General features: G+C 51.2%; 1 protein-coding gene across 1 annotated transcript; it reads right to left on the minus strand.

The window, feature by feature from the left end:
* Positions 1 to 4,734: 4,734 nt before the first annotated feature.
* QPRT (quinolinate phosphoribosyltransferase) lies at positions 4,735 to 26,300 on the minus strand. The gene is made up of 4 exons (XM_010340688.3): positions 26,006 to 26,300; positions 6,840 to 7,375; positions 5,244 to 5,375; positions 4,735 to 5,171 (listed from the first exon to the last, which is right to left on the minus strand). The coding sequence occupies exons 1-4, from the start codon at positions 26,193 to 26,195 to the stop codon at positions 4,953 to 4,955; spliced, it is 1,077 nt and encodes a 358-aa protein (XP_010338990.1). The 5' UTR covers positions 26,196 to 26,300; the 3' UTR covers positions 4,735 to 4,952.
* Between the last annotated feature and the right edge of the window lie 1,604 nt (positions 26,301 to 27,904).

The following is a 27,904-nucleotide window of genomic DNA, read 5'->3' on the forward strand; positions in this document are numbered from 1 at the left end:
ATTAGGGCCTCCGGAAGCAGGTCTTAAATATTGCTGAGTAATTGGCAAAACAATCTATTACTCAGAGAATTACTGGAACAAAGCATAGAAGCACTGAACATTTATATCATTTCACCCACTCGGGTGTCTTGAAGGACTAGCCATAAATTAATGTATGTGTCCACAGCATAATGCCACAGCGGGATTTTTTTAAAGATCCGACGTTGAATTGTTTGCAGATACGGTTGGTTTGCTAAGAATGTCTCACTGCTGTGTTTTTTCTTTATTTGGTTGGTTTTTTGAGGGGACAGAGTCTCTCTCTGTCACCCAGGCTGCAGTGCAATAGTGTGATCTCAGCTCACTGCAACCTCCACCTCCGGGGTTCAAGTGATTCTCATGTCTCAGCCTCCCGAGTAGCTGGGATTACAGGTACCCGCCACCACACCTGGCTAATTTTTGTGGGTTTGTTTTCATTTTTGTTTTTTTGAGATGGAGTTTCAATCTTGTTGCTTAGGCTGGAGTGCAATGGTGTGATCTCAACTCACTGCAACCTCTGCCTCCTGGGTTCAAGTGATTATCCTGCCTCAGCCTCCCGAGTAGCTGGGATTACAGACATGTGCCACCATGCCCGGCTAATTTTGTATTTTTAGTAGAGATGAGGTTTCACCATGTTGGTCAGGCTGGTCTCGAACTCCTGACCTCAGCCCCCCAAAGTACTGGGATTATCGGCATGAGCCACCACACCCTACCAACTTTTGTATTTTTAGTAGAGACAGGATTTTACCATGTTGGCCAGGCTGATCTTGAACTCCTGACCACACCTGCCTCAGCCTCCCAAAGTGCAGGATTACAGGTGTGAACCCCCGCACCCGGCCGGCCTTGCTGTTTTTAAATGCTTTTACTGTTCACAGCCTCAGCATACTGAAACTCATATCCACTGAGGCAACTCACTGACTGTCAATCTACTTTGACTTCTTGCCATCTTTGACCTCTAGTTGAAGTGCCCCAGTTCTGGGCTTCGTAGCATAGCATCCATTGGTGGGTGGGTGGACGGGTGAGGGATGAGTGGATGGAAGCACAAGGGGGTGGACAGGATGGGTGGGGGGTGGACAGGATGGATGGGGGTGGGCAGGATGGGTGGGGGGTGGACAGGATGGGTGGGGGATGGATAGGATGTGTGGGTGTGTTTCCAAAATGCCAGGGGTTCAGTGTAGGCCCCATTGCTGACCGCACAGAAAGCGGATCTGGGATCCTGGGACAATCAGTATTGCCAGGGAAGAAGGCTTTATTCGGGTGACATCAGCCAAGGTGACAGGAGATAAGTCTCAACTCCATCTCTCCAACAAACTACAATTGGGGGGTTATATAGCGGGGAGCAAATGTAGCTGCATGCCGGAAAACAGGAATTCGAGTGGGGTAAGGGAAAGGAGTTTCAGTTCCTTGATGCTGTCTGGGAGGCCGGAGGGTCAGTTTCCTAAGGAAAGAACTCAGATAAGACAAATTTAAGTTTCAGGCTTTAAGACCAGGGGCATCAATTTTTGTGTTTATCAAAAAATAACCCATCTATGGGACAATTTGGCGAGTTTCAGGTGGGCAGGAGAGCAGTTGGAAGGGGCGTGGGTGGGTGGGCCAGGAGGAGGAGGCCTTATTTGCCACTCAGGTATCAGCTGAGTGGATGGATGGGGCTGGTGAGTAACCCAGAGAGTATCTGGGAGGGGATGGGTGGCTGGGAGTGAATGTGTCTCTGGTGAATCTGGAGTACGCGGGGCTTTGAAAAGTCACTGGGGTACCCTGGGCAGTTGGATGGGGGGGGGGTCTGATGAGGAGATTAGGCTGGAAAAGTGGGTGGAGAAAAGAACTGCTGCCAAGGCTTCCCCGTGTTCATTCTTTTTTTTTTTTTTTTTTTTTTGAGACGGAGTTTCGCTCTTGTTACCCAGGCTGGAGTGCAATGGCGCAACCTCGGCTCACCGCAACCTCCGCCTCCTGGGTTCAGGCAATTCTCCTGCCTCAGCCTCCTGAGTAGCTGGGATTACAGGCACGCGCCACCATGCCCAGCTGATTTTTTGCATTTTTAGTAGAGACGGGGTTTCACCATGTTGACTGGGATGGTCTCGATCTCTCGACCTCGTGATCCACCCGCCTCGGCCTCCCAAAGTGCTGGGATTACAGGCTTGAGCCACCGCGCCCGGCCCCCGTGTTCATTCTTGAGCAGATGTGTTAATCCTTGGCCATTGTCTTCGGAATCCAGAAAGGGAGCTGGAATCAGAGGGGAACGGAGGGCCACGTGGTTGCAGTGCCCTCTGGTGGCTGGGAGGGGAGTTGACAGTTGGTGTCTAAATATTTTCCTTAAGTATTTTTTTCATTGTCTATTCTTCCCCGCCCCCACCCCCACCCCAAAATACAGACTCCCCAAGGACAGCGATTTTTATCTGTTTACTCTTTGTATGTCCACTGTCTACAATAGTGCCTGGCATATAGTAGATGCTCAGTTAAATACTGAATGAGTGACAGATTTCAAACAAACTGCTCCACCACTAATACATATATATATGTGTATATATATTTCAGCTGCCCAGGCTTAAGCAATCCTCACACCTCAGCCTCCTGAGTAGCTGGGACTACAGCTGTGCACCACTACAGCTGGATAATTTTTTAAAATAGAAATGGAGTCTCACTATGTTGGTCAGACTGGTCTTGAACTCCTGGGGACTCTCCTCTAATCCCATCTCCACCCTGCCTGTATCCGTCCTTCCTCCAGGGGAAACATGGACACGCCCAGGTGAACCCCAGCTTCTCATGCCTGAACTGGGGAAACTGAAGCCCCATGGGACCAGGGGCGCCACTGGACCTCAAGGCAGGAAAGCCGGGCCCAGAGGTGATCTGGGAACTGGAAGGGAAAACGCATGGGATCCAGGCAGGCGTTGGGGTCCAATAGAGCCAGAGGGAGGAGTGGGTACCAGGGGCTGCAAATTCTAGTGCCTCCAGGACCCATTCGGATAAAATAAATGGGTGGAGCCGGAATAAGACAAAGCAGGTGGTGAGCTGTGGCCAGCTGGAAAATGCTTGTTGCAGCCACAGCACTCCATTAAAAAAACAAAAGCAACCTGCCTGGCTGAGTCTTAAGCTCCCCCTGAACCCAGAGTTGGGTTAGCCCTCCAGGAACCTGCAGATCTGAGAGCCAGGAAGGGCACTCCATCACCGGGAGAACAGGAAATGATCCTGGGCAGGCAAAGGCAAGCCATGCCCTCCTTGCCGGGAACTGGATTTTTAGGCAGGGGAGACGGCATGGGCCAGAGGTAGGAAGCGGCTCGGGTTGTTTGCCCGTAAGATTTCAAGCTGTGATCAGGAGGTGGCTAGGAGATGGGCTGGGTCCAGACCACAAAATGCTAGGTCGGAGGATTTGGACTCTGTCCCAGGAGCAAGCTGGAAATCAAGCTGGAAAATCAGATAAGCCTATTTGCAGTTTCAATCCAGTCTGCTGCAGAAGGATGCATTTGAGGGAGCCAGACCTGCTGTGGGGAGGCCAGGAGGAGCTGTTTTTGTTGTTGTTGTTGTGTTGTGTTGTTTTGTTTCGTTTCGTTTCGTTTCGTTTCGTTTCGAGACAGAGTCTAGCTGTCGCCTAGGTTGGATTGCAGTGGCGCAAGCTCGGCTCACTGCAACCTCCACCTCCCAGGTTCAAGCGATTCTCCTGCCTCAGCCTCCCAAGTAGCTGGGATTGTAGGCATCCACCACCACACCTGGCTAATTTTTGTATTTTTAGTAGAGATGGGATTTCACCTCTGAGCTGTGTTCTGTGGGACTGGCCCCTTTTGTTTAGGGCATCACCAAAGGCAGCATCGAGATCAGCCCAGCATCTCTGCCCAGTGAACCTACGTCTGCTGTGCACTCAAAGCCAGGCTATCCATGCTGGTGTTCAGTACAGGTTGCATGCATGAAGGATGAAGGTCTTGGCCTGTCTGGTGCTTTTGCCTTTTTTTCTTTCTTTTTTGAGATGGAGTCTCACTCTGTCACCCAGACTGGAAGTCCAGTGGCACCATCTCAGCTCACTGCAAACTCTGCCTACTGGGTTCAAGCGATTCTCCTGCCTCAGTCTCCCCAGAGCTGGGATTACAGGCACCTGCCACCATGCCTGGCTAATTTTTTTGTATTTTTAGTAGAGACAGAGTTTTGGCACATTGGCCAGGCTGGTCTCAAACTCCTGACCGCAGGTGATCCTCCCACCTCAACCTCCCAAAGTGCTGGGATTACAGGCGTGAGCCACCGTGCCAGCTGCCTGCCTTTCTTTCTTTCTCTCTTTCTTTCTTCCTTTCTTTCCTTCTCTTTCTTTTCTTCCTTCTCTTTTTCTTCCTTCCATCTTTCCTTCCTTCCTACCTTCCTGCCTTCTTGGGTTCCTCTCTTTCTCTTCTTTCTTTCTTTTTTGGAGACAGCGTCTCCCTCTGTCCCCCAGGCTGGAGTGCACGATCAGCTCAGTGCAACCTCCATCTCCTGGGTACGAGTGATTCTCATCCCTCAGCTCCTGAGTAGCTGGGATTACAGGTGCCGCCACCACACCCGGCTAATTTTTGTATATTTAGTAGAGACAGGGTTTCACCATGTTGGCCAGGCTGGTCTTGAACTCCTGACCTCATGATCCACCCGCCTCGGCCTCCCAAAGCACTGGGATTATAGGCGTGAGCCACTGAGACCAGCTATCCCAGGTAACTTCTGACATTTGCTGACCCCTCACTATGTGCTCATTATCACCTCAAAACCCCATGTAGTTGATCTTTTATTAGACTCATTTTGCAGGTTAGGAAACTGAGGTGAGCAGAGGTGAAGGCCCTGCCAGGTCACAGGAGCAGCAGGTGGCAGAGCTGGAGTTGGGCTCAAGCTAGTGCCAAGTGTGCCCTGTCGGTCACTCACCCTAAAAATGTGTGACCCAGAGGGTCCCAAAGAGCCACATTAACCTCTGGCTGGTGTCATCCTCTTCGGGTTTAGGACCAGCGGGTTTTGGGGACTGGAGCTACCTCTTCGGCAAACAGCTTGAGGGAGAAATCGAGGGCAGGGGCCGCCTGGGTCAGCATCCCCATGGAGATGACGTCTATATTCGGCCCGCAGAACTGGGGGAGGTTGTCCAGGGTGATGCCCCCGCTGGCTTCCACGGCCACACTCGGGAACTGGGTCTTCAGCGCAGCAGCCGTGGGGTGCAGCTCCTGCGGGACACAGGCCGAGGGGAGGTGAGAGCCCACCACAGACCCCATCCCCAGAGGCAGAGCCCACCTCACCTCCGGCTTGAAGTTGTCCAGCAGGACGAGGTCAGCGCCCGCCTCGGCTGCCCGCGTGGCCTCCTGCAGGCTGCTGCATTCCACCTCCACCTTCAGGGCGAAGTCGGCCGCCTGCCGGGCCGCCCGCACTGCCTGCCAGGCAGCCAGGAGGAGGACAGTGAGGACTGGGCCCAGAACCTGGCACTGGGGCTCAGGGAGCCAGGGGGGCCCAGGGCTGGCACAGGGCATGGGGAGCCGGGATTGGCATTTGAAAGGCCCTGGATGGACCATGAGCTTGGGGTTAATAAGGACACCAGACATTGGGGTTTTCTTGTTTTGTTTTGTTTTTGAGACAGGGTCTCACTCTGTCACCCTGGCTGGAGTGCAGTGGTGCAATCACAGCTCACTGCAGCCTCCGCCTCCTGGGATCAAGTGATCCTCCCACCTTAGCCTCCCAAGTAGCTGGGACTACAGGTGCTTGCCCACAAGCATGGCTATTTTTTTCATTTTTTGTAGAGACTGGATCTTGCTATGTGGCCCAGACTGGTCTCAAACTCCTGATCTCAAATAATCCCCCTACCTGGGCCTCCCAAATTGCTGGATTACAGGCATGAGCCACCATGCCCAGCTGGGATGTTTTGTTTTATTGTAGTTTAAAATGACCACTTCTGTGGGTCAAAAAGTGGCTAACTATCAGCCAGGCATTTGGACCTGAGTTCAGTTTGACTCAGAATATTAAAGTTAGAAGGGGTCTTCAAGGAAATGTCACAGATGGGAAATTAGGTGCAGAGGGTCAGAGGGATGGGCTCAAGGCTGTGGTGCAGCAACACTGGCTTCCCCCGGGTTGTCCTTTGCTCTTGAACATCACACCACACAGCAGCAGAACAAAGATAAAGAAGCAACCCCAGAGCCAGGCTCGGTGGCTCACGCCTGTAATCCCAGCACTTTAGGAGGCCAAGGTGGGAGGAATGCTTGAGTCCAGGAGTTTGAGACCAGCCTGAGGAACATAGTGAGACTCCATCTCTAAAATAAATAAATAAACGGCTGAGCAAACTGGCTCATGCCTGTAATCCTAGCACTTTGAGAGGCTGAGGCAGGTGAATCACCTGAGATCAGGATTTTGAGACCAGTCTGACCAACATGGCAAAACTCCATCTCCACTAAAAAATACAAAAATTAGCCGGGCATGGTGGCAGGTGCCTGTAATCCGAGCTACTTGGGAGACTGAGGCAGGAGAATCACTTGAATCCAGGGGTCAGGGGTTGCAGTCAGCCGAGATCGCCTCACTTCACTCCAGCCTGCGCAAAACAGTGAGACTCCATCTCAAAAAAAAAGAAAAGAAAAAATGGCCAGTGGGGTGGAGCATGCCTGCAGATCCAGCTACTCAAGAGACTGAGGCGATGTCTCCAGAAAAACAAAGCAAGCCCAGCTCCCCTTTAATTTAGCTTAACTGGATGAGCTCTACTGAGCCCAGCTTAGAAGGAGGAGCCGAGGTGGGAAGAGTCTTGCATTGCTGACTCTAGGCCATGGCTGTTCACCAGGTCCTGGCTGGGGGCTCTGAGGAGGGGAAGGGTGTGTTGAGGGCGAGGTTGGACCACAGACAGGCAGGACCGGCACCTTCTCCACGCCACCAGCGGCCACCACATGGTTGTCCTTCACCATCACCAGCCCTCCCAGGTCGTAGCGGTGCGAGGCGGCCCCGCCCACCAGCAGCCCATACTTCTCCACGAGCCGGAAGCCTGGTGTGGTCTTCCTCGTGCCGGCCACGTGCCCGGTCCAGCCGGCCCCCCTGGCGGCCTCTACTGCAGCAGCCGCAGCACTGGCAATGCCACTGCAGCGGGCCAGCATGTTGAGGGCCACCCGTTCCCCCAGCAGCAGGCAGTGGGCAGGGCCCCGGACCTCGGCCACCCTGGCCACCGGCACCAGCTTCGATCCCTCAGGGAGGAACCAGGAGACTTGGCAGTTGAGTTGGGTAAAGATGGCATCAAAGAAAGGCCGCCCTGCCAGTACCCCAGGGGATTTGGCCCACAGCACCGCCTGCGAGGGGCCTGCTCCGCTGACCAAGGCTGCGTAGTTGAGCCCTGGGCAGTCCTCTCGGAGCCAGCTGTCCACCAGGGCTGCCAGGGTGACGGGCGGCAGCAGCAGCGCCAGGCCTGAGGGGGAAAGAGAACAGCTGTTGAGTTTGGCTGCCTCTCCTGCTGTCAGGGGTCATTGTCAAAATATTTAACAAGCAGTGAAACTGGGCACTGGACCATCAGCCTCAAGATTGAGGAGCCCCAGGGGAGAGGCTGCGTGAGGAAGGGGGTGGAAGGGGAAAAGGGGTTGTGGGGGCAAGGGTGGGAGAGCGTTGTGGGCTGGATGAGGTCACTGAGCACCTAGTATAATTTAAACCTCTGTCCAGGCACGGTGATTCATGCCTGTAATCCCAGCACTTTGGGAGGCAGGCAGATCACTTGAGGTCAGGAGTTCGAGACCAGCGTGGAGAACATGGTCTCTACTAAAAATACAAAAATTAGCCAGGCGTGGTGGTGGGCACTTGTAATCCGAGCTACTCGGGAGGCTGAGGCAAGAGAGTTGCTTGAACCTGGGAGGCGGAGGTTGCAGTGAGCTGAGGTCACACCACTGCATTCTAGCCTGGGTGACGAAGCAAGACTCCATCTAAAAATATATAAATAAATACATAATAAAATGAGGATGATGGGCTGGGCACAGTGGCTCATGCCTGTAATCCCAGCACTTTGGGAGACTGAGGCGGGTGGATCACCTGAGGTCAGGAGTTCAAGACCAGCCTGACCAACATGGTGAAACCCCGAAAAAATATTAGCCAGGTGTGGTGGTGTGTGCCTGTAACCCCAGCCACTCGGGAGGTTGAGGCAGGAGAACCACTTGAACCCTGGAGGTGGAGGTTGAAGTCAGCCGAGATCGCGCCACTGCACTCCAGTCTGGGCAACAGAGCAAAACTTCCTCTCAAAAAAAAAAATAATAATAATAATAAGGATGATGGGGAGGTGGGAAAGGTTAATGGTTACAAAAAAAAAAAAAAGTGGGGGGCCGGGCGCAGTGGCTCAAGCCTGTAATCCCAGCACTTTGGGAGGCCGAGGCGGGTGGATCACGAGGTCAAGAGATCGAGACCATCCTGGTAAACATGGTGAAACCCCGTCTCTACTAAAAATACAAAAAATTAAATGGGCATGGTGGCGCGTGCCTGTAATCCCAGCTACTCAGGAGGCTGAGGCAGGAGAATTGCTTGAACCCAGGAGGCGGAGGTTGCGGTGAGCCGAGATCGCGCCATTGCACTCCAGCCTGGGTAACAAGAGCGAATCTCCGTCTCAAAAAAAAAAAAAAAAGTACATTTCAAAATAAATAAAATAATGCAATTGGATTGTAACACAAAGGATAAATGCTTGGGGGGATGGACACCCCATTCTCCATGATGTAATTTTTATTTTTATTTTTTTAGAGACAGAGTCTCACTCTTGTTGCCCAGGCTGGAATGCAGTGCCGCGATCTCGACTTACTTCAACCTCCGCCTTCCGGATTCAAGTGATTCTCCTGCCTCAGCCTTCCTAGTGGCTGGGGTTACTAGGAACCCCACTAAGCACCCGCCACCATGCTCAGCTAATTTTGTGTTTTTAGTAGAGACAGGATTTCACCATGTTGGCCAGGCTGGTCCCGAACTCCTGATCTCAAGTAATACACCCGCCTCGGCCTCCCAAAGTGTTGGGATAATAGGCATGAGCCACTGCTCCCGGCTACAAACATTTTTTTTTAAATAAGGATGGTGGACATGGTGAAGGTCCCCCGCGCCCTGAGCCGAGCCCGTGATGGGCCCTGCCCGGCTGCCGGGCAGAGGCAGACCCAGGCGTGGTGCAACAGCGCCATCTGTCGGCAGAGAGAAGACCTGCAGCCTCGTGGGCACCCGCCATCCGTGGTCTGGGCTTCCCCTTGAGAGGGACACAAAGCCCGCGAGGGTGTTTGATATATCGCACACACACGTACACGCACACGCATATGCACACGCACACAGCACACTTCTGCTCTAAGTGCAAAAGGAGGCGAGCCATCCTGGCTTGCTCAGCTCTCAGAAACAGGCCCTCTGTCGTCTCCTTCCCCAAGCCAAGCTGCTCAGTCTCCACCCACTCACCACCGCACTTCCCCTCCGAGAGGACTGCACCGGGCTGTCCTTCCCCGCATTCTCTCCCACTTCTGCCCCAGATGGTTCCTGTCCCTCCACTAAGAGCCAGCTGTACCGAGGCTGGGCGCTGTCTCCGTTGATCACATCCAGCTACGGGAAAGGCCTGAGAGCAGATGGGGAGGCAGAGCTTAACCCCCTGTCCCCACTGAATTCAAACTAGGTGCAGTGCCCAGGCTTAAGCAATCCTCTCGCCTCAGCTTCCCAAGGAGCTGGGACTACAGGCGCACACCACCATGCCCTGCTAATTTTTGCACATTTTTTGTTGTAGAATCGGGCGGGGGGGAGGGGGTCTCACTATATTCCCCGGGCTGGTCTCGAACTCTCAGGCTCAAGCAATTCTTGTACCTTCGCCTCCCAAAGTCCTGGGATTGCAGGACTAAGCCACTGTGCCTGGCCTGATTTTTTTTTTTTTTTTTTTTTTTTTTTTTTTTTTTTTTTTTTTTTGAGACAGAGTTTCACTCCTTTGCCCAGTCTGGAGTGCAGTGGTGCACTGGGGTCACTGCAACCTCCATCCCGCGAGGTTCAAGCGATTCTCCTGCCTCAGCCTCCCTAGTACGTGGGATTACAGGCGCCGGCCACCATACCCGGCTAATTTTTGTATTTTTAGTAGAGACAGGGTTTCACCATGTTGGCCAAAATGGTCTTGAACTCCTGACTTCAGGCAATCTGCCCACCTTGGCCTCCCAAGGTGCTGGGATTACAGGTGCCAGCCAGCATGCCCAGCCACTTTTCTAAAGAAGCTATACATACAGCCAAGAATCACATGAAAAAAAGCTCAACATCACTGATCAATAGAGAAATGCAAATCAAAACCACAGTGAGATACCATCTCATGCCAGTCAGGATGACTATTATTATTTTTTTTTGCAGACGGAGACTTGGTCTGTCGCCCAGGCTGGAGTCCAGTGGCACAATCTTGGCTCACTGCAACCTCCGCCTCCTGGGTTCAAGCAATTCTCCTGCCTCAGCTTCCCGAGGAGCTGGGACTACAAGTGTGTGCCACCACATCCAGCTTATTCCACCACATCCAGCTTATTTTTTTGTATTTTTAGTAGAGACAAGATTTCACTGTGTTAGCCAGGATGGTTTCGATCTCCTGACCTCGTGATCCTCCCCACTCTGCCTCCCAAAGTGCTGAGATTCCAGGTGTGAGCCACTGCGCCTGGCCAGGATGGCTATTATGAAAAAGTAAAAAAACCAAAACAAAACAGATGCTGGCAAGGTTGCGGAGAAAAAGGAACACTTATACACTGTTGGTGGGAGCGTAAATTAGTTAAACCATTGTGGAGGACAGTGCAGCAATTTCTCAAAGACCAAAACCAGAAATATCATTCTACCCAGCAAGCCCACTAAAGGATATGTACCCAAAGGACTATAAGTCATTCTGTTGTAAAGACACATCACAGCACTGTTCCCAACAGGAAAGACATGATTCAAACTAAATGCCCATCAACGGTAGACTGGATAAAGAAATTGGAGTACATATACACCATGGAATACTATGCAGCCATAAAAAATGAGATCACATTCTTTGCAAGGACATGGACAGAACTGAAAGCCATTATCCTCAGCAAATGAACTCAGGAACAGAAAACCAAATGCCGCATGTTCTGACTGATAAGTGGGAACTAAATGGTGAGAACACATGGACGCATAGAGGGGAAAAACACACGCTGGGGCCTTTCAGAGAGGAGAAGGTGGGAGGAGGGAGAGGATCAGGAGAAAGAACTAATGGGTACTAGGCTTAAGACCTGGGCGACCAAATAATCTGTCCAACCCCCATGACACAGTGTACCCATGTAACAAACCTGCACATGTACCTCTGAACTTAAAATAAAAGTTAAATTTAAGGCTGAGCATGGTGGCTCATGCCTGTAATTCCAGCACTTTGGGAGGTGAAGATGGTTGATCACCTGAGGTCAAGACCAGCCTGTCCAAGACGGCAAAACCCCATCCCTACTAAAAACACAAAACGTAGCCGGGTTGTGGTGGCGGGCACCTGTAATCCCAGCTACTTGGGAGGCTGAGGCAGGAGAATCGCTTGAACCCAGGAAGTAGAGGTTGCAGTGAGCTGAGATTGTGCCATTGCAATCCATCCTGGGTGACAGAACAAGATTTGGTCTCAAAAAAAAAAAAAAAAAAAGTTAAATTTAAAAACAAAAAATGAGCTTGAAGTCAGGAGTTCAAGACCAGCCTGCCCAACATGACAAAGCCCCGTCCCTACTAAAAACACGAAAATTAGCCAGGTATGGTGTCAGGCACCCATAATCCCGGCTACTCGGGAGGCTGAAGCACGAGAATCGCTTGAACCCGGGAGGCAGAGGTTGCAGTGAGCCGAGATTGCACCACTGCACTCCAGCCTTGGCGAAGAGTGTCTCTAAATAAATCAATGAAGTTAACTTTTATTGGCTTACTGAGACAGAGCTTCTGTCTATGGCCAAACCCCACTCAGGCTCCCTCAGCTCTTTTCCAGTGAGTCCTTGGCCTTCATGTTCACCTCTGCATCGTCCAGTTTTAACAATCCTGCTAAGTCAGCTTAGCCAGCCCCCCATCCTCCGCATCTGACCCCTCCCCATCCCTGATGCAGGTCCTCATCCTCCACCCTCCCTCAGGTGCTGTCCGACCCCCTCAGCCTGCCTTCAGCAAGAATCCTGTTAGGTTAGTCTTGTCAGAAGCCCCCCAGCCCCCAATGCCTCCTCGTGGTATGTTCCATCCACCACCCCCCACTCCGCTCGTTGGCTATAACCCCCATGCTGTACTCAGAGTTCAGCCCGGTTCTAATCTAAGGTCTCTCCTCCCCTACAGCAGTAGTCTGGAGTACAATATGTTTTTGCTGTTTTAACTATTGTCTAGTTCCGGTTCGTTTTTTTGTTTGTTTGTTTGTTTGTTTGTTATTTTTAGATTGGAGTCTCGCTCTGTTGCCAGGCTGGAGTGCAGTGGCGCAATCTCGGCTCACTGCAACCTCCGCCTCCCAGGTTCAAGTGATTCTCCTGCCTCAGCCTCCCAAGTAGCTGAGATTACAGGCGCGCACCACTAGCTAATTTTCATATTTTTCGTAGAGACGGGGTTTCACCTTGTTGGCCAGGATGTCTCGATCTCCTGACCTCGTGATCTGCCTGCCTCAGCCTCCCAAAGTGCTGAGATCACAGGTGTGAGCACCGCGCCCAGCCTAGCTCTGGTTTTCTTTGATCACTCTCCTGCTGAAAACTGAACTTTCACAGTTTCAGCTCTGGCTCTCTTGACTGTTTCCTTCTTTCTTTTTGAGAAAGAGTGCAGTGCAGTGGTGCAATCACGGCTCACTGCAGCCTTGAACTCCTGGGCTCATGTGATCCTCTCAGCTCAGCCTCCCGAGTAGATGCACCACCACGCCAAGGTAATTTAAAAAATTTTTTTTGTAGAGACGAGGTCTCAAACTCCTGGCGTTTTAAAAGTTTTTTTATTTTTATTTTTTATTTTTTTGAGACAGAGTCTCGCTCTGTTGCCCAGACTGGAGTGCAGTGGCACGCAGCAGAAAAAGGATGGAGCCCTGAACTCTGGCAGTGGCTATAGCCTCACTGCAGCCTCCACCTCCTGGATACTCCTGCCTCAGCCTCCCGAGTAGCTGGGATTACAGGAGCATACATCATACCTGGTTAATTTTTGTATTTTTAGTGCAGATGGGGTTTCACCATATTGGCCAGGCTTGTCTTGAACTCCTGGCCTCAAGTGATCCGCCCACCTCGGCCTCCCAAATTGCTGAGATTACAGGCGTGAGCCACTGCACGTGGCCTCCAACTCCTGGCCTTGTCATCCTCCCACTTTGGCCTCCCAGAGTGCTGGGATTAACAGGCATGAGCTGCCACACCTGGCAATTTCTTTCCTTTTCTCATTGATTCTCTGACACTTTCTCATTGAGCGCCTGCACTGTGCCAGGTGCTAACAATTGCTGGGCATGGAGGCGACAGTATACACAGCTCTTTCTCTTACCTGTCAAGCCTTATCCTATGCAGGACTGTGCCTCTGCCTGGAAGCCATTTCCCTTATCCTCATCCCCAGTCTCCCCCTTCAGCTCTTATTCCTCTTGCAGGTCTTCCCTTAAACATCACTTCCTGGCCGGGTGCAGTGGCTCACGCCTGTAATCCCAACACTTGGGAAGCCGAGGCAGGTGGATCACATGAGGTCAGAAGTTCGAGACCAGCTTGGCCAACATGGTAAAACCCCATCTCTACTAAAAACACAAAATTAGCCGGGCGTGGTGGCGCATGCATGTAATCCCAGCAATTTGGGAGGCCAAGGTGGGCGGATCATGAGGTCAGGAGTTCGAGACCAACTTGACCAACATATGTGGTCAACATGGTGAAACCCTGTCTCTACTAAAAATACAAAAATTAGCCTGGCGTGGTGGCGCGCATCTGTAATCCTAGCTACTCAGGAGGCTAAGGCAGGAGAATAGCTTAAACCCGGGAGGCGGAGGTTGCAGTGTGCCAAGATCGCTCCACTGCACTCCAGCCTGGGTGACAGAGAGAGACTCCATCTCAAAAAACAAAAAAGAAATAACTGAAGCGTTTCTCACGTGTGGCGAATGCACGGAAGAAATGACTAAGTGTCCCCGAGGATGGGCGAGTGACGTTTGCCAGGCAGAGGTGTGGAGTGGAGGCTGACATTTGGGGCTGAGAAAACTGATACGTGTGCAGGCAGACAGTGGTGGGGTGGGGCAGTGTGGGAGTCACCGGTGACATGGCAGGACGGGAGGCCACAGGGAGGAAGAACTAAAGTATTTAGCTGAAGAGTTTGGCCAGATCCCAGGAGCTGTCACAAAATTTCATTTTCTTGGCCGGGCACAGTGGCTCACGCCCATAATCCCAGCACTTTGGGAGGCCGAGGCGGATGGATCACGTGAGGTCAGGAGCTTGAGACCAACCTGACCAACATGGCGAAACCCCATCTCTACTGAAAAATACAAAATTAGCCCAGTGAGGTGGTGCATGCCTGTAATCCCAGCTACTCAGGAGGCTGAGGCAGGAGAATGGCTTGAACCCGGGAAGTGGAGGTTGCAGTGAGCTGAGAGCCTACCACTACACTACAGCCTAGGCAACGAAGGCAAAAGTCCATCTCAAAAAAAAAATCATTTTATTTTATTATTTTTTTATTTTCAAGTAGCGGTGGTTGGGGCGGGGGCGGTCTCACTATGTTGCCCAGGCTGGTCTTGAACTCCTGGGCTCAAGCAGTCCCTCCCACCTCAGCCTCCCAAAGTGCCAGGATTACAAGTGAAAGCCACCAGGCCTGGCCCATCACAGAAATTTAAAAGAGGGACTGATATGATTACAGTTTTGCTCCAGAAGGGCCACTCTGTCAGCCACCAACTGGAGACAAATTAGGAGGTCAAAGAAGGCTGAGGTAGCTTTGGCCAGACAAAAAGTAAGCTGGGGGTTCACACCTGCAATCCCAGGACTTTGGGAGGCCGAGGCAGGAGGGCCACTGGAGGCCTGGGCAACGTAATGGGACCTGTCTCCACAAATAATTTTTTTTTTTTTTTTTTTTTTTTTTTTAGATGGAGTGTCACTCCGTCACCTGGGCTGGAGTGCAGTGGCGTGAGCTTGGCTCACCGCAACCTCTGCCTCCCAGGTTCAAGAGATTCTCCTGCCTCAGCCTCCCGAGTAGCTGGGATTACAGGCATGCACCATCATGCCCGGATAATTTTTATATTTCTGGAGAGACAGGGTTTTACCATATTGGCCAGGCTGGTTTTTGAATTCTTGACCTCAAGTGATCTACCCGCCTCGGCCTCCCAAAATGCTGGGATTACAGGCGGGAGCCACTGCACCTGGCCAACAAATAATTAGCTAATTAGCTAATTATTTGTTGGCCAGGTGCAGTGGCTCCCGCCTGTAATAAAAAAAAAAAAAAAAAAAAAGAGGCTGGGTGCAGTGGCTCCCGCCTGTAATCGCAGCCCTTTGGGAGGCCGAGGCGGGTGGATCACGAGGTCAAGAGATCAAGACCATCCTGGTCAACATGGTGAAACTCTGTCTCTACTAAAAATACAAAAAATTAGCTGGCATGGTAGCGCATGCCTGTAATCCCAGCTACTCAGGAGGCTGAGGCAGGAGGATTGCCTGAACCCGGGAGGCAGAGGTTGCAGTGAGCCAAGATCATGCCATTGCACTCCAGCCTGGGTAACAAGAGCAAAACTCCGTCTCAAAAAGAGAAAAAAAGATGGAGCCCTGAACTTCAGCAGTAGATCTGGGGTAGATTTGAGAGCTGTTTCCCAAAGGGAATCTCCCAGAATTTGCAGCTAGGGAGATGTGGAAGCCTTGGGCGTCTGTCCTGGGTAGCTGAGAGCTGCCAGTAGTCATTCCGGGAGAAGAGCAGGCAGGGTGGAGGTGGGGACATCAGGAAGGGAGGTGACCTCGCTGAGTGCCATGGCGTGCCAGCCGTGGCACGCCAGCCAAGGACACCCCAGTTCCCCTCTGTGATCTCATCTGGAACTCACCACAGGTATTCTTCCTATTTCACAAGAACAGAAGCTGAATCCCAAAGTGTTTCCGGAACCATGCCCTGGTGAAACAGCTTAGCATCAGCAGAGCTCGGGCAAAAGAATGGGTTTAGTTTTGCAGAGGTTAAGGCTGAGTCGGCAGCAGGAGATGTGGATGGTGGTGCCCAGAGGGCGGTAGGGGATGGCTCTGGAGGTCAGAAGAGTTGCCGCGGTGAGGAGTGGGGATTGGTGAGCTGCCAGCGCAGGCAGATGGTGACTGTACTTTCTGACAGCAGATGCAATCACACAGAGCAGGGAGGAAGAGGGGAAGGGATTTGGGAAACAGTCGTTAAAGGGCAGGATGAGTGCAGGGCTCACGCCTGTGATCCTAGCACTTTGGGAGGCTGAGACAGGAGGATTGCTTGAGCTCCAGAGTTTGAGACCAACCTGGGCAACAGAGTGAGACCCCTATCTCTACAAAATATAAAAGATGAAAAAGTTTGGCCAGGAACAGTGGCTCACACTCTAATCCCAGTACTTTTAAGAGGCTGAGGTGGGTGGATCACCCAAGGTCAGAAGTTCAAGACCAGCCTAGCCAATATGGTAAAACCCTGTCTCTACTAAAAATACAAAAATTAGCCAGGCATGGTGGTGGGCGCCTGTAATCCCAGCTCTTCAGGAGGCTGAGACAGGAGAATTGCTTGAACCTGGGAGCGATTGCAGTGAGCCAAGATCCCAGCTGTAATCCCAGCTACTCGGGAGGCTGAGACAGGAGAATCGCTTGAACACGGAGGTTGCAGTGAGCCGAGATCATGCCATTGCACTCTAGCCTGGGCAACAAGAGCAAACCTCTATCTCAAAAAAAAAAAAGAAAAAGAAAAAGAAAAAGAAAAAGAAAAAGTTAGCTGGGCTTGGGGGTGCATACCTGTAGTCCCAGATACTTGCCAGCTACTCAAGAGGCTGAGGCTTGAGTCCAGGAGCTGGAGGCTGCAGTGAGCCAGTATCACACCACTGCACTCCAGCCTGGGTGACAGAGCAAGCCACAGTCTCTAAAATAAAGTACTAAGATGAAAAACCCACAAGGGCATGTCCCATAAAAAGAGAAGCAGCGTCAGGAGTGGGTGCCTGGGAAGGAGGGGGGGTTTCAGGAAGTGGGCGGTGAGCAGAAGTAAATAGAAGAAGACTGAGGACGGGTTCTGCATTTAGCAATGTGAGGCCTGTGCCAGAGCGGTTTCAGTGCCGCATGCGGGGACAGAAGCCACACTGCCATGCTTGAGGAGTGCAGGGAGGCGGGGACGTGGCGGTGTGGGTGTGAACCACTCCCTTCAAGAGAAGTGGACACAGCGGGGCTCCGCCTGGGCTGTACACCAGAATCATGAAGAGCTTTTCTTTTCTTTTTTCTTTTTTTGAGACGGAGTCTCATTCTGTCACCCAGGTTGGAGTGCAGTGGCATGATTTCAGCTCACTGCAGCATCTGCCTCCCGAGTTCAAGGGATTCTTCTGCCTCAGCCTCCTGAGTAGCTGAGACTATAGGCGCACGCCACCACACCCATCTAATTTTTTATTTTTAGTAAAGACAGGGTTTCGCCATGTTGGCCAGGCTGGTCTCGAACTCCTGACCTCAGGTGATCTGCCTGCCTCAGCCTCCCAAAGTGATGGGATGACAAGCTTGAGCCACCAGGCCTGGCCAAGGAGCTTTTCAAACTCTCAGATGCTCAGGCTCATTCCAGATCAGTGAACCAGAATCTCTGGGGGTAGTTTCCAGGGATCCAGGTCGGGGAAGAGCCATTCCCCACCCTGCTCTGTGACTCAGACGCACATGAGGATCAAGAACCACGGCTCAGCCAGGGGTGGTTGCTCCCACCTGTAATCCCAACACTTTGGGAGGCCAAGGCAGGAGGACCAATTGAGGCCAGGAGTTTGAGACCAGCCTGGGCAGCATAGTGAGACCTCATCTCTGCAAAAACGATTTAAAAATTAGCCGGGCGCGGTGGCTCAAGCCTGTAATCCCAGCACTTTGGGAGGCCGAGGCGGGTGGATCACAAGGTCGAGAGTTCGAGACCATCCTGGTCGACATGGTGAAACCCCGTCTCTACTAAAAATACAAAAAATCAGCTGGGCATGGTGACGTGTGCCTGTAATCCCAGCTACTCAGGAGGCTGAGGCAGGGGAATTGCCTAAACCCAGGAGGCGGAGGTTGCGGTGAGCCGAGATCGCGCCATTGCACTCCAGCCTGGGCAACAAGAGCGAAACTCCGTCTCAAAAAAAAAAAAAAAAAAAAAAAAAAATTAGCTGGGCATGGTGACACATACCTGTAGTCCTAGCTACTCAGAAGGCCGAGGTGGGAGGATCCTTTGAGCCCAGGAGTTGAAGGCTGCAGTGAGCTATGATGGAGCTACTGCATGCTGGCCTAGGCAACAGGTGAGACCCTGCCTCAGGGAAAAAAAATAAAAAGAACCAATAACCAATGCTCTCATAAGGCCACATATTGGCCGGGTGCAGTGGTCATGCCTGTAATCCCAGCACTTTGGGAAGCTGAGGCGGGCAGATTACCTGAGGTCAGGAGTTTGAGACCAGCCTGGCCAACATGGTGAAACCCCAATTCTACTAAAAAAATACAAAAATTAGTGTGGTGGTGCACGCCTGTAATCCCAGCTGCTCGGGAGGCTGAGGTGAGAGAATCGCTTGAACCCTGGAGGTGGAGGTCTCAGTGAGCAAAGATCATCATACCACTGTACATTAGCCTGGGCAATAGAGCGAGACTCCATCTCAAAAAAGAAAATCTGCCAGGTATGGTGGCTCATACCTGTAATCCCAGCACTCTGGGGCATTTGAGACCAGCCTGGCCAATAGAGCAAGACCCCCATATCTAAATTAAACATTTTTTAATCGAAAAAGTAAAGTTAAAGAAAGTTTCAAAGACTCTTAAAACATATACTAATCAGTCACATAATATAGATTTTACTTGGATCCTAATTCAAACAAACCAAAAGCAAATTAGACTATTTATGAAACTATTAGAATCTGGACATTGACTGGATGTTTGATAACACCAGGGAAAGTTTTAAAGTTTAGTTTTGACCATAGTATTGTGGTTGTAATAAAAAGAAAAGTCTTTATCTTTTAGAAAGAAATAAACATACTGACATGTTCACATATGAAAAAATTTGAGCCAGGCACGGTGGCTCATGCCTGTAATCCCAACACTTTGGGAGGCCGAGGTAGGAGGATCACTTGAGGCTGGGAGTTTGAGACCAGCCTGGGCAACATAGCAAGACCCTATCTCTTTAAAAACAAAAAAATTAGCCAGGTGTGGTGGCACATGCCTGTAGTCCCAGCTTCTGCACAGGCTGAAGCGGGAGCATCATTTGAGCCCAGGGGTTGGAGGCTACAGCCAGTGAGCTATGATCATGTTACTGCATACCAACCAGCCTGGGTGACAGAACAAGACCCTTTCTAAAAAGCAGAAGAGGCTGGGTGCAGTGGCTCACACCTGTAATCCCAGCATTTTGAGAGGCTGAGGCGGGCGGATCACCTGAGGTCAGGAATTCGAGACCAGCCCGGCCAACATGGTGAAACCCCATCTCTATTAAAAATAAAAAATTAGCCAGGGATGGTGGTGCACGCCTGCAGTCCCAGCTACTCAGGAGGTTGAGGCAGGAGAATCGCTTGAACACTGGAGGCGGAGATTGCACCACTGCACTCCAGCCTGGGTGACAGAACAAGACTCTGTTAAAAGAAAAAAAAAAAAAAAGACTATACTGGACGGTAGAGGGAAGGTGGGTGGGGCTGGGCTGGCCGCGCACGGATGCTTGTTGCAGTTGGTGGTTGGGGGTTCAGCATCCTTTCCTGTCTACTCTCCTGTATGTTTGACATTCTCTATAATAAAAAGTGAGAAAAATAAGGAAAGGAGAGAGGTCTCCACTTGAGACAGGGTCACAGAACGTTCTTTTAGGGTGATGTAGATGAAAAAACCAACACTGTTTCTTTTCTGTATGTTCAGTCAACACAGAACACTTCTGCGACCAGTTGTATGGTTTTTTTTTCCCGCACATCAAGCAATTCTCCAACAGTAGCTGTGTGTCCTACAATTCACTTCAATTGTGACTATAACCAGAGTTAGTGCAGACCTCACAGCGAAAGAGCTCAGTCCCACCAGACGGTCCCCCACTTGAGACATCCATCTCTAGTATGAGATTCCCAGGCTACCCACAGCTTCTGTGTGACTTGGCTAGAGATCAGAGGTTCTCATGACTCCTGCTCGGATTTAATCATTGCTAAAGCAGTGATCCCAGGAAAACAGTTTACTGTTGCTGATGTATTACAACACTTTTTTTGTTTGTTTTGTTTTCTATTTTTTATTTTTTTGAGACATAGTCTCACTCTGTTGTCCAAGCTGGGGTGTAGTGGCACAATCTCGGCTCACTGCAACCTCTGCCTCCCAGGTTCAAGCGATTCTCCTGCCTCAACCTCCCGAGTAGCCGGGATTACAGGCACAGGCAATCACGCTTGGCTAATTTTTGTATTTTTAGTAGAGATGGGGTTTCACCCTGTTGGCCAGGTTGGTCTCGAACTCCTAATCTCAAGTGATCCATTCGCCTCCGCCTCCCAAAGTGTTGGGATTGTAGGCATGAGCCACTGCGCCCAGCTTGTTTTGTTTTTTAGATAGGGTCTTTCTATGTTGCCCAACTGGAGTGCAGTGGATATTCACAGACTCGAGGATTGCACGCGAGGCTGAGGTGGGAAGATTCCTTGAGCCCAGGAGTTCGAGACTGCAGGGAGCCATGATCACACCACTGCACCCCAGCCTGGATAGCAAAGTCTTGGGCTCAAGCGATCCTCCTGCCTCAGCCTCCTGAGTAAGGGACTACAGGTGCACCACCACACCTGGCTTACAAAGGCTTTGTCAAATGACACAAATGAACAGCCGGCTTGAAGAAAGGCATAGGGCAGGGTATGGGGAAGGGGCTTCCATGCCCTCTCCTGGGTACCACCCTCCTCCTGGCACCTTTACCTGTCCTATAACACAGAGCTCTCCTAACTTCTTATTTCAGAGGTTCCTGTGGAGACATCATCACGCAGCATGAGAGTTAAGTTAATCTCTGGCCCCTCTCCCCTTCCCAGAAGCTGGAGGATACTCCTGACGGTTCCAAGCTTCTAATCATTGCAGGATCTCTCTAGTGACTGGCCCCCTTCCAGAAGCCCACTGAGAGTCGCCTCATTTTCGAAAGACCCTCTGATCACCCAGAAATTCCAAGGGAGTAGGAGCTCTGTCAGGAACTTGGGTCAAAGATCAAATATTAGGCCTAGCCTGGTGGCTCACATCTGTGTCCCGGCACTTTAGGAGGCCATGGAGGGGGAATCGCTTGAGGCCAGGAGTTTGAGACTGGCCTGGCAACATAGCAAGACTCCATCATTACATATTTTAAAAATTAGCTGTCATGGTGGCTGATGCCAGTAATCCCAGCACTTTGGGAGGCTGAGGCAGGCAGAACACTTGAGCATAGTAATTCAAGACCAGCCTGAGCAACATAACGAAACCCAATCTCTACAAAAAAATTAGCCTGGTGTGGTGGTGCACACCTATAGTCCCAGCTACTGGGGAGGCTGAAGTGGGAGGATTCCTTGAGCCCAGGAGTTCGAGATTACAGAGAGCCATGACCGCACCACTGCACCCCAGCCTGGATAGCAAAGTGAGAGCCCGTCTCAACTTAAAAAACCAACAACGAAGATCAGATATTAGAACAAGAGATTCTCCTTGCACCTCTACTGCTCAGGAAATTCCAAGGATTTTAGGCGCTCTACACCAAGAACCAGGGGTGAAGAGGAAAATACATATTTCTTATTATAAATCACACCGCCAGTGGGTAGGACAGTGGTTCTGAACCTCTGCCGCACAATGAAATCACATGGCAAGCTCTAGGCCCTCCCCCTAGAGATTCTGATATAATTGGTTTGAAATATGGCAAAATAATTCTAACTTTAGAAGAACTGAGAGCTCCTGAGCCACAGGAACACAATAATAGCTACCATGCATTGGTGCCTACTGTGTGCCTGGTGCTTCTCATACCTTGTCCCAAACCTCACCTGCAGGGCCTCACTGTGGATGTTGCTCGTATTTATAGGTGGAAAACCGAGGCCAGGCATGGTGGCTCATGCCTGTCATCCCAACACTTTCGGAGGCCGAGGAGGGAGGATCACTTGAGGTCAGGAGTGTGAGACCAACCTGGCCAACATGGTGAAACCCTGTCTCTACTAAAATACAAAAAAATAAAAAAGAATTGGCCAGGCTCGGTGGTGGGCGCCTGTAATCTCAGCTACTAGGGAGGCTGAGGTAGGAGAATTGCTTGAACCTGGGAGGTAGAGGTTGCAGTGAACCAAGATCGCCACATTGCACTCCCGCGTGGGTGGCAGAGCGAGACTCCATCACAAAAAATAAAATAAAATAAAATAAAATATAAAAAATATAGGTGAAGAACCGAGTCTCAGAAGTATAAAGAGGAATTATCTGGAGAGCAGAGTTAGAAAATGCCACAGTTAGGCAATGATAAGCATGGGCCCGGGTCTTCCCTTTCCATAGCTGGGTACTTTAGAACTTCATAGCTGCTGGCCGGGAATGGCGGTGCACGCCTGTAATCCCAGCACTTTGGGAGGGCAAGGTGGGAGGATCACTTGAGGTCAGGAGTTCGAGACCAGCTTGGCCAACGTGGTGAAACCCCATCTCTACAAAAAAAATACAAAAATTAGTAAGGCATGGTGGTACATGCAGCCTGGGTGACAAAGTGAGACTCCATGTCAAAAAAAAAAAACCATCATAGCTGCGGAGGCCAGGCATGGGGGCACATGCTGCAGTCCTCCCACTTTGGGAGGCTGAGGTAGGAGGATCACCTAAGCCCAGGAGTTGGAAACCAGCCTGACAAACATGAAAAAATCCTCATCTCAAAAAAAAAAAAAAAAAATTTAGCCGGGGACACACACCTCCAGCTGCTCGGGAGGCTGAAGTGGGAGGATCACTGGAGCCCAGAAGGTTGAGGCTGCAGCAGACCAAGACTGTGCCACTGCACTCAAGCCTGGGCAACAGAGGGAGATGCAGTCTAAAAAATAATAGGAAAATAAGTAAAATTAAAATGTAAAAGGTTAGCCAGGAGTAATGGCATGCAGTTGTAGTCCCAGCTACTCTTGGGAGGCTGAGGCAGAAGGATCACTTGAGTCTAGGAGGTTGAGGCTACACTGAGTCCTGATCGCACCACCGCACTCTCTCCTGAGCAACAGAGTGAGACTCTGTCTCAAAACAAAAAAGAACATCAAAGCTGCTTCCATGTGCAGGGCTCCCCGCTTGCCTCCTTCTTGGAGCTCAGTCATTCTGATGTCTAACAGAGAGGGGGACCGTTATACCTTCCACGTTCTCTTTGTGAAAAATAGATAAATACATCTGGGTGTTCCTTTTTTAGCCTCTGACTCTCTCACGCATTTCCAACAAAAGGGATTCCTGTGGGTAGCTTTAAAAATACGGGGCTCCGCTAATTAGCAGCTGTTACTGAATGGCACTTGATAGAGGGGAAGCCGCTTTTGCGGCTGGCAACGGGAGAGTTGGCCCATCAGAGAAATGCCAGGCAGGCTGCCACACGCTCAGAGGAGGCAGCTGCGCCCGCTGTATCCCACAGCCTCCTAGCCTCATGGCTGGACATGTAAAAGGTCTCCCAAGATGCCTGGATTTCAGAGATTAGAGTTTTATCCCGTGGAATATAACCTTGATCTCTCAAGGTGATCCCTTCTTAATTGGTTTCCAGAGTTAATAAAACACTAATAAAATTGGCATCTTTAAGGCTGGGCACAGTGGCTCACGCCCGTAATCCCACCATTTTGAGAGGACGAGGTGAGTGGATCACTTGAGTTCAGGAGTTTGAGACCAGCCTGGCCAACATGATGAAACCCCGTCTCCACTAAAAATACAAAAATTAGCCAGGTGTTATGGCAGACACCTGTAATCACAGCTACTTGGAAGGCTGAGGCAGGAGAATTGCTTGAACCCAGGAGGCAGAGGTTGCAGTGAGCTGAGCCTAAGTAACAGAGCGAGACACCATCTCAAAGAAAAAGGAAAAGAAAATGGCGTCTCTGCTCGGAGGGGATCAGGGCATCTTGGGATATTTGTACATCTTTTCTCTTTTCAAATCATGTAAAGATACAGATTGCCGACAACTCTGACAGAGTAGATGAAGATTTTCCCCCCTCTGGTACTGCTGCTGTTCTATTCTGGATTGTTTACTGATGTGTTGTTGTTGCTGTTTACTGCTTTTTGTTTGGGTTTTGGTTTTAGAGACAAGGTCTCGCTCTGTCACTCACACTGGGAACTTAGTGGTGCAATCACGCCTCACTGCAGCCCCAACCTCTTGAATTCAAACAATCCTCTTGCATCAGCCTCGGAGAAGCTGGGACCACAGGCGCACGCCACCACGCTCAGCTTTTTACCGTGTTTCTGTGTTACACCTAACCTACGGGCTGGATGACCTCCGGCAAGGTGGTAACCTTCCTGAGTATCAGTTTCACGTGGAAATTCCAGGGCTGCTGGGAGGACCAAATGAGGCAATTCACATAAAGCGCCTGAGCCAATGCCTGGCCAGGAGCCTCAACCCAGGGGTCTGATTCTGGCAGCTCTGTTCTTCCATCTGTTCATTTGTTGACTCATTTGGCAAACACCAGGTGGAGACAGAGGCTGGTCAGCACCGCAGGTCCCAGGTGAATGCCCTTTTCCCCTCCGTTCACTCCCGGGAGAAGAGAAGTGACCTCCAAATAGGGCCAAATGTGACCACCTGGCACACCCATGGTAGAAGGAGCCACAGAATCTGAGTGTGGATAGGAGAAGCCGGAAAGCTTGGCTCTGAGAATCGGCTGGAATTGACAGGAAAGGAAGGCTCGCCAGGCAGAGAGAATAGAGAGAGCACAGGCCAGGCAGTGGAGACACAGGGCACATGCAGGGGACGGTGCCCAGTCTTGGGCATGGGGAAAGAAGGTGGCAGCCAGGACTGAAATCCAGGTCAGTGTGGTTTCAAAAGAGAAAGACACAATGGAGACTGAAAGGTGCCTGCGTGCCATCCTGCATGGGACCCCCCTAGAGCTGGTTCCACAGCAAAGCCAGAGGGGCCGTGTATGTGGGACCAGTAGGCACCCCAAAGGTGAGGGTCCAGGCACCCATGCCTCCCATCCTCTGTCCTCCCAACAATCTTGTGAACAGGGAACTATTTTTTTTTCTTTTTTTTTTTGAGACAGAGTCTAGTTCTGTCGCCCAGGCTGGTGTGCAGTGGCCCGATCTCGGCTCACTGCAACCTCTGCCACTGGGGTTCAAGCAATTCTCCAGGCTCAGCCTCCAGAGTAGCTGGGATTACAGGCATGTACCACCACACTCAGCTAATTTTTGTATGTTTAGTAGAGACGGGGTTTCACCATGTTGGCTAGGCTGGTCTCGAACTCCTGACTTCAGGTGATCCACCCGCCTCGGCCTCCCAAAGTGCTGGAATTATAGGCGTGAGCCACTGTGCCCAGCCAGAACAGGGAACTATTATTGTCATTTAACAGATGGAAGAAAACGAGGCTCTGAGAAGCCGCAACCCACCCACGGTCACACAGCCAGCTCCCTGGTGGAGCCTTCTGATCGCAGAGCAGTCCCTGGGTCTGCTCCAGGCAGCACCTAAGCAGGGAATCATGGGACTCAAGCCCCTCCCCCACCCAGCTGCAGATGAGACAGGACTTTGTCTCTGCTTCCCCTGTGCTACCAGCGAGAGCCGAAGTCCAAGGCTGCTCCCCTGCCCAGCCTCCCACTACCGGCCCCCTCAGCCCCTAGGAGATGTCACCTCCTCCAGGCCGCCCTGCCCCTTTCTAGGGCTCAAGCCCCTTCCTTCCCCAGATCTCCTTGGGGACCCAACACAGAAGGAGAAAGAAGAGTCAAAAGGGGCCTCTAGGGGTTGGGCCAGGCTGCAGGGACATGGGGTAGGTACGGGAGTCGATGACGATGACAGGACCAGAGGAGACATGGAGGGATGGCTCCAGAGGAAACCAGAGAGGCTGAGATGAGTCAGGATGGGGGCAGGGGCATGCAGTGGGGGAATGGGTGCAGGGACGCGGCCGACAGTATCCCTTTACCTTCAGCGTCCATGGTGACTTGCAGCTGGCTGGGCTGGTGTGTTGGCTGCTCAGGCTCAGGGCTCCCAGAGGCCCCAGGCCGGGGGGTGGGGCTGTGGAGAGAGGAAGCAGCCAGCCAGTCCTTCCCGGGCTCTCTGGGCCTCCCTCCCGTCCTCTGCCAGGCCTGCACATTCCTCAGGGTGCCCCCCATGGTCAGAGGAGGGGCTCCACTGGGGAACTCAGAAGCCCTGCCGCAGCCAGTGGAGGAGCGGAGCCGGAGGCCCTGTTCTCGCCCCACACCCAGTCCTCCTGGCCCTAACCCAGGATGCAAGGCTGTGAATGTCAACGTGTGCTCCCTGGTGAGTGCGGGCAGGCATTTTGGATGGTGCGCTGGGAAGACCATGGGCCTTGGACCTGGGTTCAAATCTTAACTCCATCCTTTTTGATCTCAAGAACCTTTTTACCTTTTTTTGTGCCTCAGTTTCCTTATCTTTAAAATGGCATAACAGGGCCTGGTGCGGTGGCCCATGCCTCTAATCCCAGCACTTTGGGAGGCCTAGGTGGGTGACTCCCCTGACGTCAGGAGCTCGAGACCAGCCTGGCCAACATGGTGAAACCCTGCCTCTACTAAAAATATAAAAATTAGCCAGGCATGGTGGCGAGCACCTGTAATCCCAGCTGCTTGGGAGGCTGAGGCATGAGACTCACTTGAACCAGGGAGGTGGAGGTTGCAGTGAGCCCAGATCACGCCAGAGTGAGATTCCGTGTGTGTGACAGAGTGAGATTCCGTCTCTAAATAAATAAATAAATAAAATAGCATAACCGGCTGGGTGCAGTGACTCATGCCTGTAATCCCAGTGCTTTGGGAGGCCAAGGCAGGAGGATTGCTTGAGGCCAGGAGTTTGAGAAGTTTGAGACCAGCCTGGGCATCATAGAGACATAGACAGATCCCATCTCTCCCAAAAAAAGGAGAAAAGGGAAAGAAATTCACCAAATACAGTGGTGCACACCTGTAGGCTGAGATGGGAGGATGGCTTGAGTCCAGGAGTTCAAAGCTGCAGTGAGCCATGATCCTGCCACCACAGTCCAGCCTGCGTGACGGAGACCCTGTCTCTAAAGAAAAAAAAATTCATGGCATAACATCTACCTCAGGGGTTCAACTGAGAATGAAGTGAGAAAACTCTGCAAATGAAACAGAGTAGGAACTTGTTGGAAACAGATGCTCGGTGCCGCAGAGAAAAATCAGCATTGAGACAGAGGATCTCTCAGCAAGCAATTTTTACTTCCTAGACTGCAGGAAGGGTACTCTCACTAGCCATCTTGCCACGAGAATATAACGAACAAAGGAAAAGCAGACATAGTTATCCTTTATGCATTTGGGGTCGTCCTTACTGCTGTGTCTGATCTCCGTCGGCTGGAGCCAGAATTCACAATTTAAACTAAAACCCGACTGGCTAACAACTTAAAACTTTTCTAAACAGTTAAAAGCAATGGAGAGCTGGGACATGGCTGTGAGCACATCCAGCACAAATATCTTGGTTAAAGTACAAGGACATAGAATGTACTACATGTCTGTAAGCATGGCATGTTTAACAACTACATAGGATATGGCTTAACAAAGAGTTATTAGCATACTTATGATTTATTCTTTAACAAGAAAGGCAACTTTGAAGAGGAACTTTTACTTCCCACAGAACTCAACTAACATCCACTTCCCTTCCCTTCCCTCTTCCAAAGTAACTTTAAGGGCACAGACAGCTTAGAGCCTGGCTTCTGAACCAGAAAATGGGGAAATCGCAGTCACTGGGACTGGACTGCAGGCAAGTTCCTGTCCAAGAGCTGCCAGGGCCTTCCTTCTTGTTACAGTTGCTCACAGGGACTGCTGGTCGATAAATTCACCGGCATCTTCCCAGCCTTCTC

This window comes from Saimiri boliviensis, chromosome 12 (genome assembly GCF_048565385.1).
Source record: "Saimiri boliviensis isolate mSaiBol1 chromosome 12, mSaiBol1.pri, whole genome shotgun sequence".
Taxonomy (NCBI): Eukaryota; Metazoa; Chordata; class Mammalia; order Primates; family Cebidae; genus Saimiri; species Saimiri boliviensis.

Coding starts and splice junctions, on each gene's coding strand:
- QPRT (XM_010340688.3), bottom strand. CDS start 26,195: ATGGGGGGCACCCTGAGGAATGTGCAGGCCTGGCAGAGGACGGGAGGG. Junction 7,376..26,005: donor AGTCACCATGGACGCTGAAG/GTAAAGGGATAC, acceptor TTTCCCCCTCAG/GCCTGGCGCTGCTGCTGCCG. Junction 5,172..5,243: donor TGGACAACTTCAAGCCGGAG/GTGAGGTGGGCT, acceptor TGTGTCCCGCAG/GAGCTGCACCCCACGGCTGC.